The 13195-nt window shown below is 42.2% G+C and overlaps 1 protein-coding gene across 1 annotated transcript in view; it reads left to right on the top strand.

Moving 5' to 3' along the window:
- The first annotated feature begins 7227 nt into the window (after positions 1-7227).
- The window catches only part of LOC129783181 (uncharacterized), a 36799-nt gene continuing 30831 nt past the window's right edge, over positions 7228-13195 (top strand). Inside the window, exon 1 of the mRNA XM_055793034.1 lies at positions 7228-12355. Coding sequence (XP_055649009.1) covers positions 8273-9214 — 942 coding nt within the window. The 5' untranslated portion in view covers positions 7228-8272 and the 3' untranslated portion in view covers positions 9215-12355. The remainder of the gene's footprint in view (positions 12356-13195) is intronic.

Genomic DNA, 13195 nt, shown 5'->3' with positions numbered 1-13195 from the left:
CTAGTGCAAAGAGGGTCCCCCATGGAGAGTTGGCCAAGTCATGACAATCACACCAATATGGCTACATGGCGTGCTCACTTTATTAAACAAACAGGTCATATTTATAACTTAAACCGACCGCTCACACGACTTTACACACAGGTGATTGGATAAAGGTTTCTGGTCACGTGGGCATCCGTGTCGCTGACTGGTGAGCATGCTGCAGGCGCCTGATCAGAGTGTGCCGATGAGAGTGCGTTGATTCCGCGGTTCCCAGGACTTGCTCTGCACCTGGCTTCTTGTTTGTGCATAGCTTGTTTTCTTTCTCACACTGCTTGTTCCAAGGATAATTTAAAGTTGCTCTGCAGCTTCAACTAACAGGCCTGGGTTGTCCAACCCGGACAATGGTAACATATGTCCTCGGTCCTTTAAAAATCCCTCTACATATCCCCCTTTTTCTTTTTGGACAACCCATGTCTGTTTCACAATATATGTTAAACCTTTCTTCAAACAAGAAGATAAACAGCTAAAACCTAAAAAAGTTACAACAAAGATTATAACAAAGCGTATTCCTTCCATCAATAACGTCTTTAACCAACCTGTTATCCCCAATCCTCTCAACCATTCATCGAAGGGATTATCATCAGCAAGAATATGCTTCATGTTTCCCTGCAGTTGTGACAACTTCTTGTGCATCGATATGGAATGATCGGAAAGGTTCATACAACACATCCCTTCAAAATCCTCACAACCGTGTCCATGTGCTAATAACAAAAAATCTATTGCAGCTCTATTTTGTAACATAGCATGCATCAAGCAATAAAGAACTTAAAATCTGTGACATAAGATTAAATTGTTTCTCTCCCCAGCACGCTAAACCTTCGTATATTCTTAGCATTTAATGCTGCCATTTGGACTCATACGTGTACCATTCTGATTGGAAGTCAGATTCACTGCTTTAACATTCCAAAAACCATCAAATTTTTTTTCATTCTCTTGCAGGGGAATACCAATTAAACAAGTTCTAAAGGGGTTGTCTGCCTGTTGCAGACTTAAACAAAAGTCTGTTATTACCATGAAATTTGCCCATGTCACCCATATGTTTGTCCTAGGCAAGATGTCAAAAATACTTTGGCCAATGGGTAAAAATTTCAAGACCGTAAACCAAGTCCACCACTCAAACATGTTTACTCCTACAATTTCCACAATTTTTTTCTCTTTATTTTTTTTTTTTTTTACATTCCACCCCACAAATCTGTGCTTTCACAGATTCTGATGATGTATACTGTCTCCAATCAGCATGGTATTACACTAGCCGTATGTTTTCTCCTGCTTCATGCCCGGTTACCAATCAAACACATACACTCTTTACACCATTTACATTTAAGCTTTGGTTTACAGAACCGTTTTACCCGACATAGCATACATTGGCATAATACCCACGGGTTACATCCCTTACAACATAGACAGTTTATTCTGTCTGCTTGCTCTGAGTCTTTTCTTCCATCTTCTGATCTTGACATACAGGTCGCACAAACTTGCTAGGGACCCATATAGGTCCTTTATCTGTGGAAATACAAAAATAACCTCTACCGATAAATAACACCGGATTAGGTCCTTCCCATACACCTGAAGCCATTTTTTTATACAAAACATTCAGACCAGGAACTGTAGTTGTTTGGTTCCCTTGCGCCGTTTGGTGATGTATAACAACAGGTGGTCCCTCTCTACACTCCGTAAGGGAGAGATAGTTTAAGGTAAACAACACCTTAGTCAACTGTTTAGTTACATCTATGTCCTGCGATACTTTCTGTCTCTGAAGATAATCCTTCAGGGTACAGTTTGCCCTTTCAGCAAGTGCTTGCCCCGTTGGGGAGTGAGGAATCCCTTTAACATGCTTAATTCCACAAGTTGTCATAAACCTAGAGACTCATTGACTACTATACGCTGGACCATTGTCTGTCTGTATTTCTACAGGTACTCCCATGACAGCCAAACAAGACATTAAGTGTCTCTCTCCACATGTAATGCCTTTATCACCGGTTTGTGCAGTGGCCCATATAAAATGAGAATAGGTGTCAATTGTGACATGCACATACTTAAGCTTCCCAAAGTCAGGTACATGTGTTACATCCATTTGCCAAACCTGAAGTGCCTTCAGACCTTTTGGGTTAGTGCCCACCCCTAAACCAGGTCCATGATGACTACATTGTGGACAGGAGCAGACAATACCCTTTGCATCTGCTATGGGTATTTGATACTGTTGATGTAAAGACTTTGCATTCTGATGAAAAATCTCGTGGCTGTTACGAGCTTCTTCAAACTTATTTGTTGGAGGGGTTATTGCCAGAGAGCTGACTGCTGCATCAGCTCTAGCATTACCTTCGCCCAAACCAATGGTCCACTGATGACTTCTAATATGCATAATACAAAATTCATGTTTTCTCTGTCGAAGAGTACTACGCAGTTGTATAAACATTTCACCAAGATGTTGGTTCTTTGTCTCTCTCAACAAGGCATCTTCAATGCGCTGTACTACACCAACTACGTACAATGAGTCTGATACTATGTTTACAGATGTGTCGTTCCATCTTCCCAATGCCCAACACACTGCTTTCAGTTCTAAGGTTTGAAGGTTGCCCCATGGTTTGCTGGTGATCACTTGTTTCTGCCACTGATTATCGGATTGCCAAACACACGCAGCCTTCTTCATCTTTCGTACTGCATCTGTGAACACCGTTGGCCCTTCAACTGGTCTTTTTGAGCATAACGGTCTTGCAATCCACTGGTAATGTTCTAACATCTTCCAGAGAGGTTCTTTTGGCCGGTTGTTGTGTACAACACCTGTATAACCCATCAAGGCTTCCTGTATGGCTGTTGAATGTCTCAGGAGCCACTCATAATCATCACCACGGACTGGAATACTGATATCTGCTGGTTCAGTCCCATCAATTTCAACAATCCTGTCTCTTCCTTTTCTCACCAAAGCTGCTACTGCTTCAGGATGACTTAAAATACGATGTCTGGGTTGCAATGGCAAAAACAACCACTCTAAAACGATCGCCATATTTTCCCCCTTTTTCTTTTGCCATTGTAAAATAAGGGCAAAAGTTGAAGTGGCAACATTACAAACCAAAAAAGATAATGGATGATTCGCCATTCGGCGACCACACCAGCCAGTCTGAATCTTGCAGGACACAACTTCTAGGGCAGCCCTCTGTTCTGGTGAACAAGTTCGAGGACTGTTGGCTTTGGTGCCATGCAACCAGGATCGGAATGTTTGCAAATCATCGTTAGTGAGGCCAACTATATTACGAACCCACTGTAGGTCTCCTAAAAGCATTTGAGCATCATACAGTTATTTATTTGTGTAGTAAGAGTTATGAAGAGCATGGCCTCACCTGGAGCCTCTGGCAGAAAACACCTGGAGAAACCCAAGTTCAACATCTAGGGTTCTGGAGCCAGGGGTGTAAGGATCAGAATCCTACTATACCCTGACTGAATAAGAGATACTAGCAGCCTATGAGGGGGTTCAAGCTGCTTCAAAAGTTGTTTGTACAGAAGCACAGCTCCTCTTGGCACCAGGATTGCCTGTGCTGTACTTGGATGTTCAAAGGAAGGTTCTTCTCTACACATCATGAAACCTACGCTACATGGAGTAAATGGGTAGCGTTGGTCATGCAACGGGCTCAAATGGAGAAACCCAACCATCTGGGAATCCTGGAAGAGATCATGAACTGGCCAGAAGGCAGAGATCTTGGAGCATTGCCCAAGGAGATGACCTGTGCCCATGTAGCACCACCATATATTGAGTTACACAAAGATGGAAGGCATCATGGTCTGTTTACTGATGGATCCTGTCATGTGGTAGGAAACCATCAGAAGTGGAAAGCTGCTGTGTGGAGTCCCACACCACAAGTCGTTGAAACCACTGACGGAGAGGGTGATTCAAGTGTCGTGGTTTAACCCCAGTCGGCAACCAAGCACCACGCAGCCACTTGCTCACTTCCCACCCCCCCAACCCGGAGGGGTGTGGAGGAGAATCGGAAAGGAATGTAAAACTTGAGGGTTGAGATAAGAACAATTTAATAATTGAAACAGAATAAAAAGGAAATAACAATAATAACAGCAACAGCAACAACAATAATAACAACAACAAAAACAACAGTAGTTATAATGGAAAGGTGGGGGAAAAGATAAAATCCAAAGGAAAAGGGAGAAAGGGAAACAAATGATGCACAATACAACTGCCCACCACCCGCTGACCGATGCCCAGCCAGTCCCCGGGCAAGGATCCCCAGGCCCCAGCTAAACCTCCAAGTTTATATACCAAGCATTACGTCCCATGGTATGGAATACCTCTTTGGCTGGTTCAAGTCAGCTGACCTGGCTTTGTCCGCTCCCAATTTCTTGTGCCACTCCAGCCTTCTTGCTGGCAAGGCCTGAGAAGCCAAAAAGTCCTTGACTTAGTATAAACATTACCCAGCAACAACTAAAGCACTGTACTAGCTACTAAGAAGAAAATTAACTCCATCCCAGCCAAAACCAGGACAGTCAAGTCAGTTTGCCGAAGTGAAAGCCATCCAACTAGCCCTAGAGACTGCAGAACTAGAAAAGTGTCCAGTACTCTATACTGACTCCTGGATGATGGCTAATGCCCTATGGGGGTGGCTACAGCAGTGGAAGAAGATCAAATGGCAGCACAGGGGTAAACCCCTCTGGGCTTCTGCATTGTGGCAAGACATCATTAACCAGGAAAAAAAGCATTTTGCTGTAAAGGTGTGTCATGTAGATGCTCACATGCCCAAGATCTGTGCCACAAAAGAATATCAGAACAAGAAGCAGGTAGACTAGGTCTCCAGAATTGAAGTAGCTCAGATGGACCTGGATTGAGAGTGTAAGTGTGAGCTATTTGTAGTCCATGAAACATCAGGACATCTAGGGAGAGATGCAACATACAGATGGGCTCGTGATCGAGGGGTGGACCTGACCATGGAGGCCATCACACAGGTCATCCATGAATGTGAAACATGCTGCAATCAAGTGAGCCACACGAGTAAAATCTTCCTGGAATAGAGGGTGGTGGCTGGGTTTTCTATATGGTGAGGCCTGACAAATTGACTACATTGGACCACTGCCACGAACACGCCAAGGGCAAGCTCTACATACCGTGGTGGAAGCGAATATTGTATGGCTAGAAATATACCCTGTAAACCATGTCACTGCCCAAAGCACCATTTTAGGCCTTGAAAGGCAAAGTTTGTGGTGACATGGTACCCCAGAAAGAATTGAATCAGACAACGGACTTATTTCCAAAATAACTTCATAAACTCCTGGGCCAGGAAACATGGCACCGAGTGGGTGTATCACATCCCCTATCACTCAGAAGCCTCTGGAAAGACTGAGAGAGATAATGGACTGTTAAAGACTATGTTGAGAGCATTGGGCACCGGAGCATGGAAGAACTGGGATATAAATTTAGAAGAAGCTACTTGGCTGATTAACACCAGAGGATCTACTAATCATCCTGGTCCTGCTCAAACAAACCACCTAGGAAATAAGGTCCCTGTAGAGCACATAGGGAATTGGCTGGGGAAGGCGGTTTGGGTTCCTCCTCCCTTGGGAAAAGGCAAACCCATTTGTGGGACTGTTTTCGCTCAAGGACCTGGGTGTACCTTATGGGTAATGTGGAAGCATGAGGATCCACAAGTTTTTTTCATCTTATTTTCTCACCCCCCTGTTCCACAGAGGAGGGGAGTGATAAAGAGGCTTGGTGGGCCAGCCAAGGGTAACCCACCACAACTGTGATGATCAACATGCGGGTTTGTCCCAGATTTTGGCATTTATTTTCTGAAACACCAACAGCACAGTTTTGTCTGGTAGCATTTCCACACTTGTATTGAAAAGGAATAAGGCCTAAACCCCTGAAGATCCACCTGAGAAGAGTCTCAGATCTGTAAAAGCCCCATTCTGCCTTTCAAAGTTGCTCAACATGGTTACTGAGGAACCATAGCATGTAGTGCTTAATCGCCCTGTTCTTGCTCACTGTACCCAAGCCTAAGCCATTGTTGGAAACTGCTGTACCAGGTACTAGAAATCATGAATTAGGTAAAGTTAGACACATCAATAGAAGAAAATGGTAGCAAGCCAAGATTTACGTAAAAGATCCTGGCAGGGTCACTTATAAAAGAAGGTTGAAAGGTTCAACTCTGAGGAAGACTACCTGAGTGGGGCTGAAGGCTGGAACAACCCTCTCAAAATTGATGCCAAGAGAAGACTCCGGCCAGGCTCTGCCTAGACTCTGCCTATCATTAATATGCAATGAGATGTTGTAATTACATGAATAATGTATGAAGAGATGTTGCAATCATGTATGTCAAATGTATAAATTAGCCTGTTTCGCACCGGTGCTTTGGAGTGAGTTTCTGTGGTGCGAACCACCTCCTCCCCTGCACAGATAATAAATACCTTGCTGCTAAAAGTACAAAAAGTCTCTTAGCAGTTTTCTTCATTCCGAGGTTTTTCTGCATCAGTATGCCTTTTTTATTCCAGAGTGCTTATCTTTTCTGGCATCATTAGGGAAAAAATTACTTTGCAGCTTGCATATTACCTCTGCCTTGCTCACTATATTGCTGTAATTTGTGTGTTAACACCTTCTTGTAAATCTTTTCATTCTGTCCAAATTACCTGTTTCCTGCTCTTTTGTGTGCTGAAGCACGTGGTCTGTTCAATGGGGAGGAGACTGAAGTGAGGGGTGGTGAATGGAGAATGGGTCAGGTGAATTGCTTTATGGATTAAAGGGGAGGATACTTGACAATGTCTGGGTTGTTACTATCATCTAAATTCAGTATTTGCAAGTTGGCAAATATGGATGAGAGCAGACTTCTTGGTAAATGTAATCTGTTGTGAGGTTCAGGCTATTGTTTGGAAAAAAAAACAACAAAGAAGTGTGCTGAAGAAGGGACACAGCCTTTGAAGCCATAAAGAGAGGAGCAGGACTGGGCGTGTAATAAGTAACTAAGGGTAATTTGCTGATCAAACAAGTTAAACAAGAGGAATGAACCCATTGTGGTGGTCTTGAGAACTTCCTGTTTAACAAAAAGAGACATGTCCACAATGTTATCTTGCTACACCAAACATGGGAACGTCTTGTTTGACAAGAAACCACGATAACAGAAGAAGCAGAGTGGCATACCAAAGATGTCAGAAGCTACCTCAGTGAAGATAAAAAGAGCTGCTCAGCTTGCTTGAATTTGTGAGCCCTTGGTGGAGCTGCAACTCCCCAGCAGCCCAGTGCTGCTTTTGCTTTCCTACCTTAATAAATATTTAGTGAATCCATTTCGGACCTGATTTGTTTAAATTCAACTATAACAAATTTGGTGTCGTGACTCGGATCCAGACAGCTGACTCGGAATTCAACTCTGGGAGGGTGCCCCATCTTCAGATGGTCTCAGAGGAGATTCCAATTTAGCTCACCTGGATTTTCCGAACTGAGACAGGAAAGCAAAAAGAAAGAGAAAGGAGATACTGCAGTTCCCCGTAATTTTAGTGCACGAAGAGCTGGATGAAGACTCGGGAGTGAGTGAGTATACTGTGGTTCCATTCGGTCGGGGATTGGGTACCCGGAGTGCGAGTGAGTAAGTCCACTGGGCTTAGTAGTCCACCGGGCGAAGTGAGTGTGGACCTCCTAATAGTGCGGTTCCCATTGTCCGTGAGGGCATGGGCCACGAACGGAGGGAAGTGAGTGAATTTTGAGTGAAAGAAGGCACTCTCAGAAGATGGGACAGAAGAAGAGTAAGTCTTCTGGTTCCATGCAGGAGATACAGGGTGGGGGTGGGCTCCCCGTTATACCCCAAGATAGCCCGTTAGGCCTAATGATCCAATATTGGGGTACTTCCCCTTCTCTAAAGGGGAAGTCCAAGGAGAAAATGGTCCATTATTGTATGGAAGTATGGGGAGAAAAACAAATAAGAAAAGATTTACACTGGCCAATTTATGGATCTTTTGAGGATTGGATATGTCAACAATTAAACATATATGTTAACAACAAATGACCATTTAATAAGGAGGAGAGCGAGTATGCCTTTTTATGGATCCTGGGCATAGCTCAGACCGCTAATTTGTTCCCATTAAAAGAAAAGAAAAATGATAGAAAGAAAAGGCAGGATGTAGACGAGCCTCCAGCGTCTCCCCCACCCTATATTCCCCCTCCTCCGCTACCACAAGGTCCTGAGCATGATCTTCTTCCAACAGCACCCCCCCATCTGAGGAAGAGGCCCCTCCTAATCGAAGAATGTCTAGAAGTCAAACTAGAGAAAGGAGGGAGGAAAATCTATTGTATCCATTAAGGGAGACTGCTATGGGGGGACCACAACCCGGAGTTGGATTTGTATCTGTACCCCTCAGCTCTGGGGATGTGATGGAATTTAAGAAAGAAATGGGACACTTGTTAGAGGACCCATTAGGGGTAGCCGAACGTTTTGATCAGTTCCTCGGGCCTAACATTTATACTTGGGATGAAATGGAGTCTATTTTAAAGATCTTGTTTACAAACGAAGAACGAGGAATGATCAGAACAGCAGGTATGAGACACTGGGACCAGAGACATCAGCAAGGTCCCGCCGGAGATGAAAAATGGCCCCTGCAAAGGCCCAATTGGAACAATCAAGACCTCGTACATAGAAATAATATGGTAGATCTCCGGGATATGATAATTCAGAGGATTAGAGAACTCCAAGTAATTGGTGCAAAGGAGGAACCTTTCAAAGTGCCCCTGAAAAGGAATGTAACAATAGAAGCTCCAAATAAATATGGGGTGGGAACATTTTTATTGGTCCCAGAAGCTGAATATAACCTTCTGGGACGAGACCTGATGGTGGAATTAGGAATCAATTTGGAAGTAGATCAAGAGGAATTAAAAATAAGATTATGCTTATTAACCACGGAAGATGAAGCCAAGATTAATCCAGAAACTTGGTATAGCCCAGGGTCGGTGGGAAAATTAAATATCAAACCGATCACGGTCTCCATAAAAGACCCAGACCAGCCAATTAGGATAAAACAGTATCCCATCTCTAGAGAGGGGAGAGAAGGGTTGCAGCCAGTAATTGAGGGACTTCTGGCCCAAGGGCTTTTGGAACCCTGTATGTCTCCCCACAATACTCCCATATTGCCCGTAAAGAAGCCGGATGGGTCTTATCGTTTAGTACAAGATCTGAGAGCTGTAAATGAATGAACCATTACCCGGTTCCCTGTGGTGGCTAACCAGCACACTATACTTAATCAGTTAAGTCCAGATTGTAAATGGTATAGTGTTATAGATCTAAAAGATGCTTTTTGGGCTTGTCCCTTAGAAGAAAAATGTAGGGACTATTTTGCTTTCGAGTGGGAGAACCCCAAGACCCATAGAAAACAACAATTACGGTGGAGCGTTTTGCCCCAGGGATTCACAGAGTCTCCAAACTTGTTTGGACAAGCTCTGGAACAGTTACTGGAATTTTATGAATTAAGTCAGGGACTAATTCTAATACAATACGTGGATGATTTATTGATCTCTGGAAAAACTCAAGAAGGAGTCAGAAATGAGAGCATCAAATTATTGAACTTTTTAGGCCTCAAGGGATTAAAGGTTTCTAAGTCCAAATTACAGTTTACTGAAGAAGAGGTAAAATATTTGGGACATTGGCTCACAAAGGGACACAAGAAATTAGATCCCGAAAGAGTAAAAGGAATTTTGTCTCTAACAGCGCCCACTAATAAAAGACAGATAAGACAGTTATTGGGATTATTAGGGTATTGTCGACAGTGGATAGAAAATTACAGCAGTAAAGTAAAATTCTTATACGAAAAATTAACTAAAAACGGGTTGGTAAAATGATCCCTTGAAGATGAGAATCGTTGGGAAAATATAAAAAGAGATCTCGTAGAAGCACCTGTCCTCAGTTTACCCGATATCCGTAAACCCTTTCAACTTTTTATCAATGTGGATAACGGGACAGCTTATGGGGTTCTGACCCAAGGATGGGCAGGACAGAGAAAGCCTGTAGGATATTATTCTAAAATACTGGATCCTGTAAGCCCCGGGTGGCACACCTGCTTGCAAGCAATAGTGGCCACTGCATTATTGGTAGAAGAAGTTGGAAAAGTCACCTTAGGAGGTGAACTAAAAGTATACACCCCTCATAACATTCGAGGAGTATTACAACAACAGGCTGATAAGTGGCTTACAGATAGTCGATTGCTAAAATATGAGGGAATTTTAATTAACTCCCCTAGGCTAGAAATGGAAACCACTTCTATTCAGAATCCTGCCCAATTTTTATACGGAGAACCTAAAGAAGATTTGACACATGACTGCCTCCAACTAATAAATTTGCAGACTAAAATAAGGGAGGACTTAGAAGAAGATGAATTAGACGAAGGAGAAAAATTATTTGTGGACGGCTCCTCACGAGTGGTTGAAGGACAACGTAAATCAGGATATGCTATTGTGGATGGGTATACTTTTAAGATAAAAGAATCAGGACCATTAAGTAAAGCTTGGTCCGCACAAGCGTGTGAGTTATATGCTATGTTAAGAGCGTTAAAACTCTTAAAAAAATAAAATTGGAACTATTTATACAGATTCAAAGTATGCCTTTGGGGTGATACATGCTTTTGGAAAAATTTGGGAAGAGAGAGGCTTAATTAATTTTTGTGGTGATTGCTTTGCTAATATTTATAGGATGTGTGACATACTATCGCAGAGAGTGTTTTGGTTGATTGTTATCGCCGCCCTTAATACTAAGGGAAACTCCTGTACCCCCCTCCTTGAACAGAGGTGGCAAAATGGATTTATAACTTTAGGCCAACAAGTGGCCAATGCTTCCAATTTGACAAACTGTTGGGTATGTGGGAGTCCTTTAGGATTCAGGGACTGGCCACAGATGTCAAAACCGATATCCCCAAGATGGCTTGTAAGTGATTTAAGTGATACACGATTGGCAATAATTCGCTATATTGGAATGAAGAAATGGAACCATGGAAAATCCAGTTTCCGGGAAAAGGAGAGTATTGTCTTAATTGTAATGATAGCAATAGAGTTTTTGTGGGTCATAGTATATGTAATTGGACATTTAAATATGGGGATCCCTGTATCATCCCTGGGTGTCGACCCATTAATTAATCAACTTATGACCATTCCTCCTCCCATCCTGTCGAAGGTGACATGTTATGGCGTTTGTATTATAACACCTATGACGAAAATCTCATCCCCTGACAATCAAGGTGGGCATGGGTCAATGAAACTGGGCATAAAAACGAATTTGATAGCTTTTGGTCTAGAACCAATCTCACAGGGATCGTGAAATTGGGGGAAGCTAATTTTGTAACTTGTGCCATAAGTGGTATAGTTGGCCAAACAGTCACCATTAAATGCAACTATATCAGTCGAATAGGAGCATGGAAATGTAATCTTTGGATTAATGGAGTAAAATCAAACAGTCACATTAAACACCCTTTGGGTTTGAAAAACACCACCTATTTTGAGTCTCTTTGTAATTCCAACCTAAGACAGAAAGGGAAAGGACCATTTGCAAATGGAATTTGGGCTTTAAAAGGTCACTATTGTATTTGTGGTCATTATGCATATCGAAAATTACCAAGTAATTGGAGTGGGACATGTTATGTAGGCTTTATACGCCCCTTCTTTTTTTATTACCAGACCAAAAGGGAAACAAATTGGGAGTTAAGGTATATGATGACCTAAATCGACATCGACGGTCCTTTGATACTTCTATGACAAGTGGAAGTAGCCAATCCTGGGGAAAATGAATGGACACCCCAACATATCATACAGTATTATGGACCTGTGACTTGGAATCCCAATGAACTCATTAGCGGTGCTCGAGAACCTATCTACAATCCGAATCGTATCATTCGGCTACAGGCTGTCTTGGAAATTATTACTAACCAAACAGCTAAAGCTCTTGACTTACTGGCAGACCAAGCAACTCAAATGCGAAATGCAATTTATCAACACAGGATGGTTCTCGATTACCTGCTAGCCGAAGAAGGAGGTGTTTGTGGTAAATTAAATGTTTCCAAATGTTGTTTGAAAATCGATGACAATGGTGAGGTAGTTAAACAAATCACATCTGAAATACGAATGTTAGCCCATGTTCCCATCCAAACTTGGAAAGACTGGAACATTGACTTGTTTTCCTGGCTTCCCGGGAGCCCCTGGGTAAAATGAATTTTATTTTATTTGTTATGTGGATTAGCCACCTTATTGTTTTTGCCATGTGCTGTTCCATGTTTTATAAGATTAATTCAACACGTTATAACTAACATGCAATTTGCTACTATGGTTTCACTCGATGGCGTTAAACAAATTCGAGTGGTATGCCGAAATGTACAGTCGAAAATACAGATTATATAGTTAACACAATAAAAATTTAATAGCAAACAGGAATCTGGGAACAGTCGACTATTAACAATTCATATAACAATGTAGGCTGAGTAAAAATAAAAATAGAATAGCAAAGAAAACAACCGCCAGGAACGCATAGACGAGGATGTGGTAACGTCTTTTATACTTTTCCACCTCCGCCATAAGTTCTTGACACGTGACAGTAGAAAAACGCACCCTCTGCCTAAACAACAACAACAACAACAACAAAGGGATTTGATTCCCCTTTATAATGAACCATATAGGTTAGACGTTTAAAAAACACTCACCTTATGGGATGTTCAGACGGGAAAATGTGCACTCCAGACCCTTCCTCCCTGGCAGGTGACGTGGCAGTCTGATGGTGAGAAAACATTATACATTGAAAGCAAAGACCTGTCATTTGGCCATAGTGCCATAAATGTTACTATTAACAGACTTACCGGAGTGGTATGCTCGGGAAGTGGGTCCGGGACTTCATCTGGACACGCAGCAGCCATCTTTTATCACACGAATGATCCATGTATGCCTTTGAACGTGCACATGCACAATTTTAAAGCCCCATGGAATGTGTTGGAAAAATCTGGAAAGACCGCGCATGCGAAATCCCTATAATCTAGCCATGATAGTGATGCATGAAAAAAAAAAAAAAAAAAAAAAGGGAATGTGTTAAGAAACTATAGTGTTTATAGTTCATTTAAATAATATTGATTGTTATTATTACCTAAGTGAAACTGTTACAGATTTTCTAATAAGTTAAGATTGATTGACTTTATTTGATTATTTGAT

The sequence above is a fragment of the Falco peregrinus genome, chromosome W (genome assembly GCF_023634155.1).
Source record: "Falco peregrinus isolate bFalPer1 chromosome W, bFalPer1.pri, whole genome shotgun sequence".
Lineage (NCBI taxonomy): Eukaryota > Metazoa > Chordata > Aves > Falconiformes > Falconidae > Falco > Falco peregrinus.
This window is presented reverse-complemented; position numbering and strand designations above follow the sequence as displayed.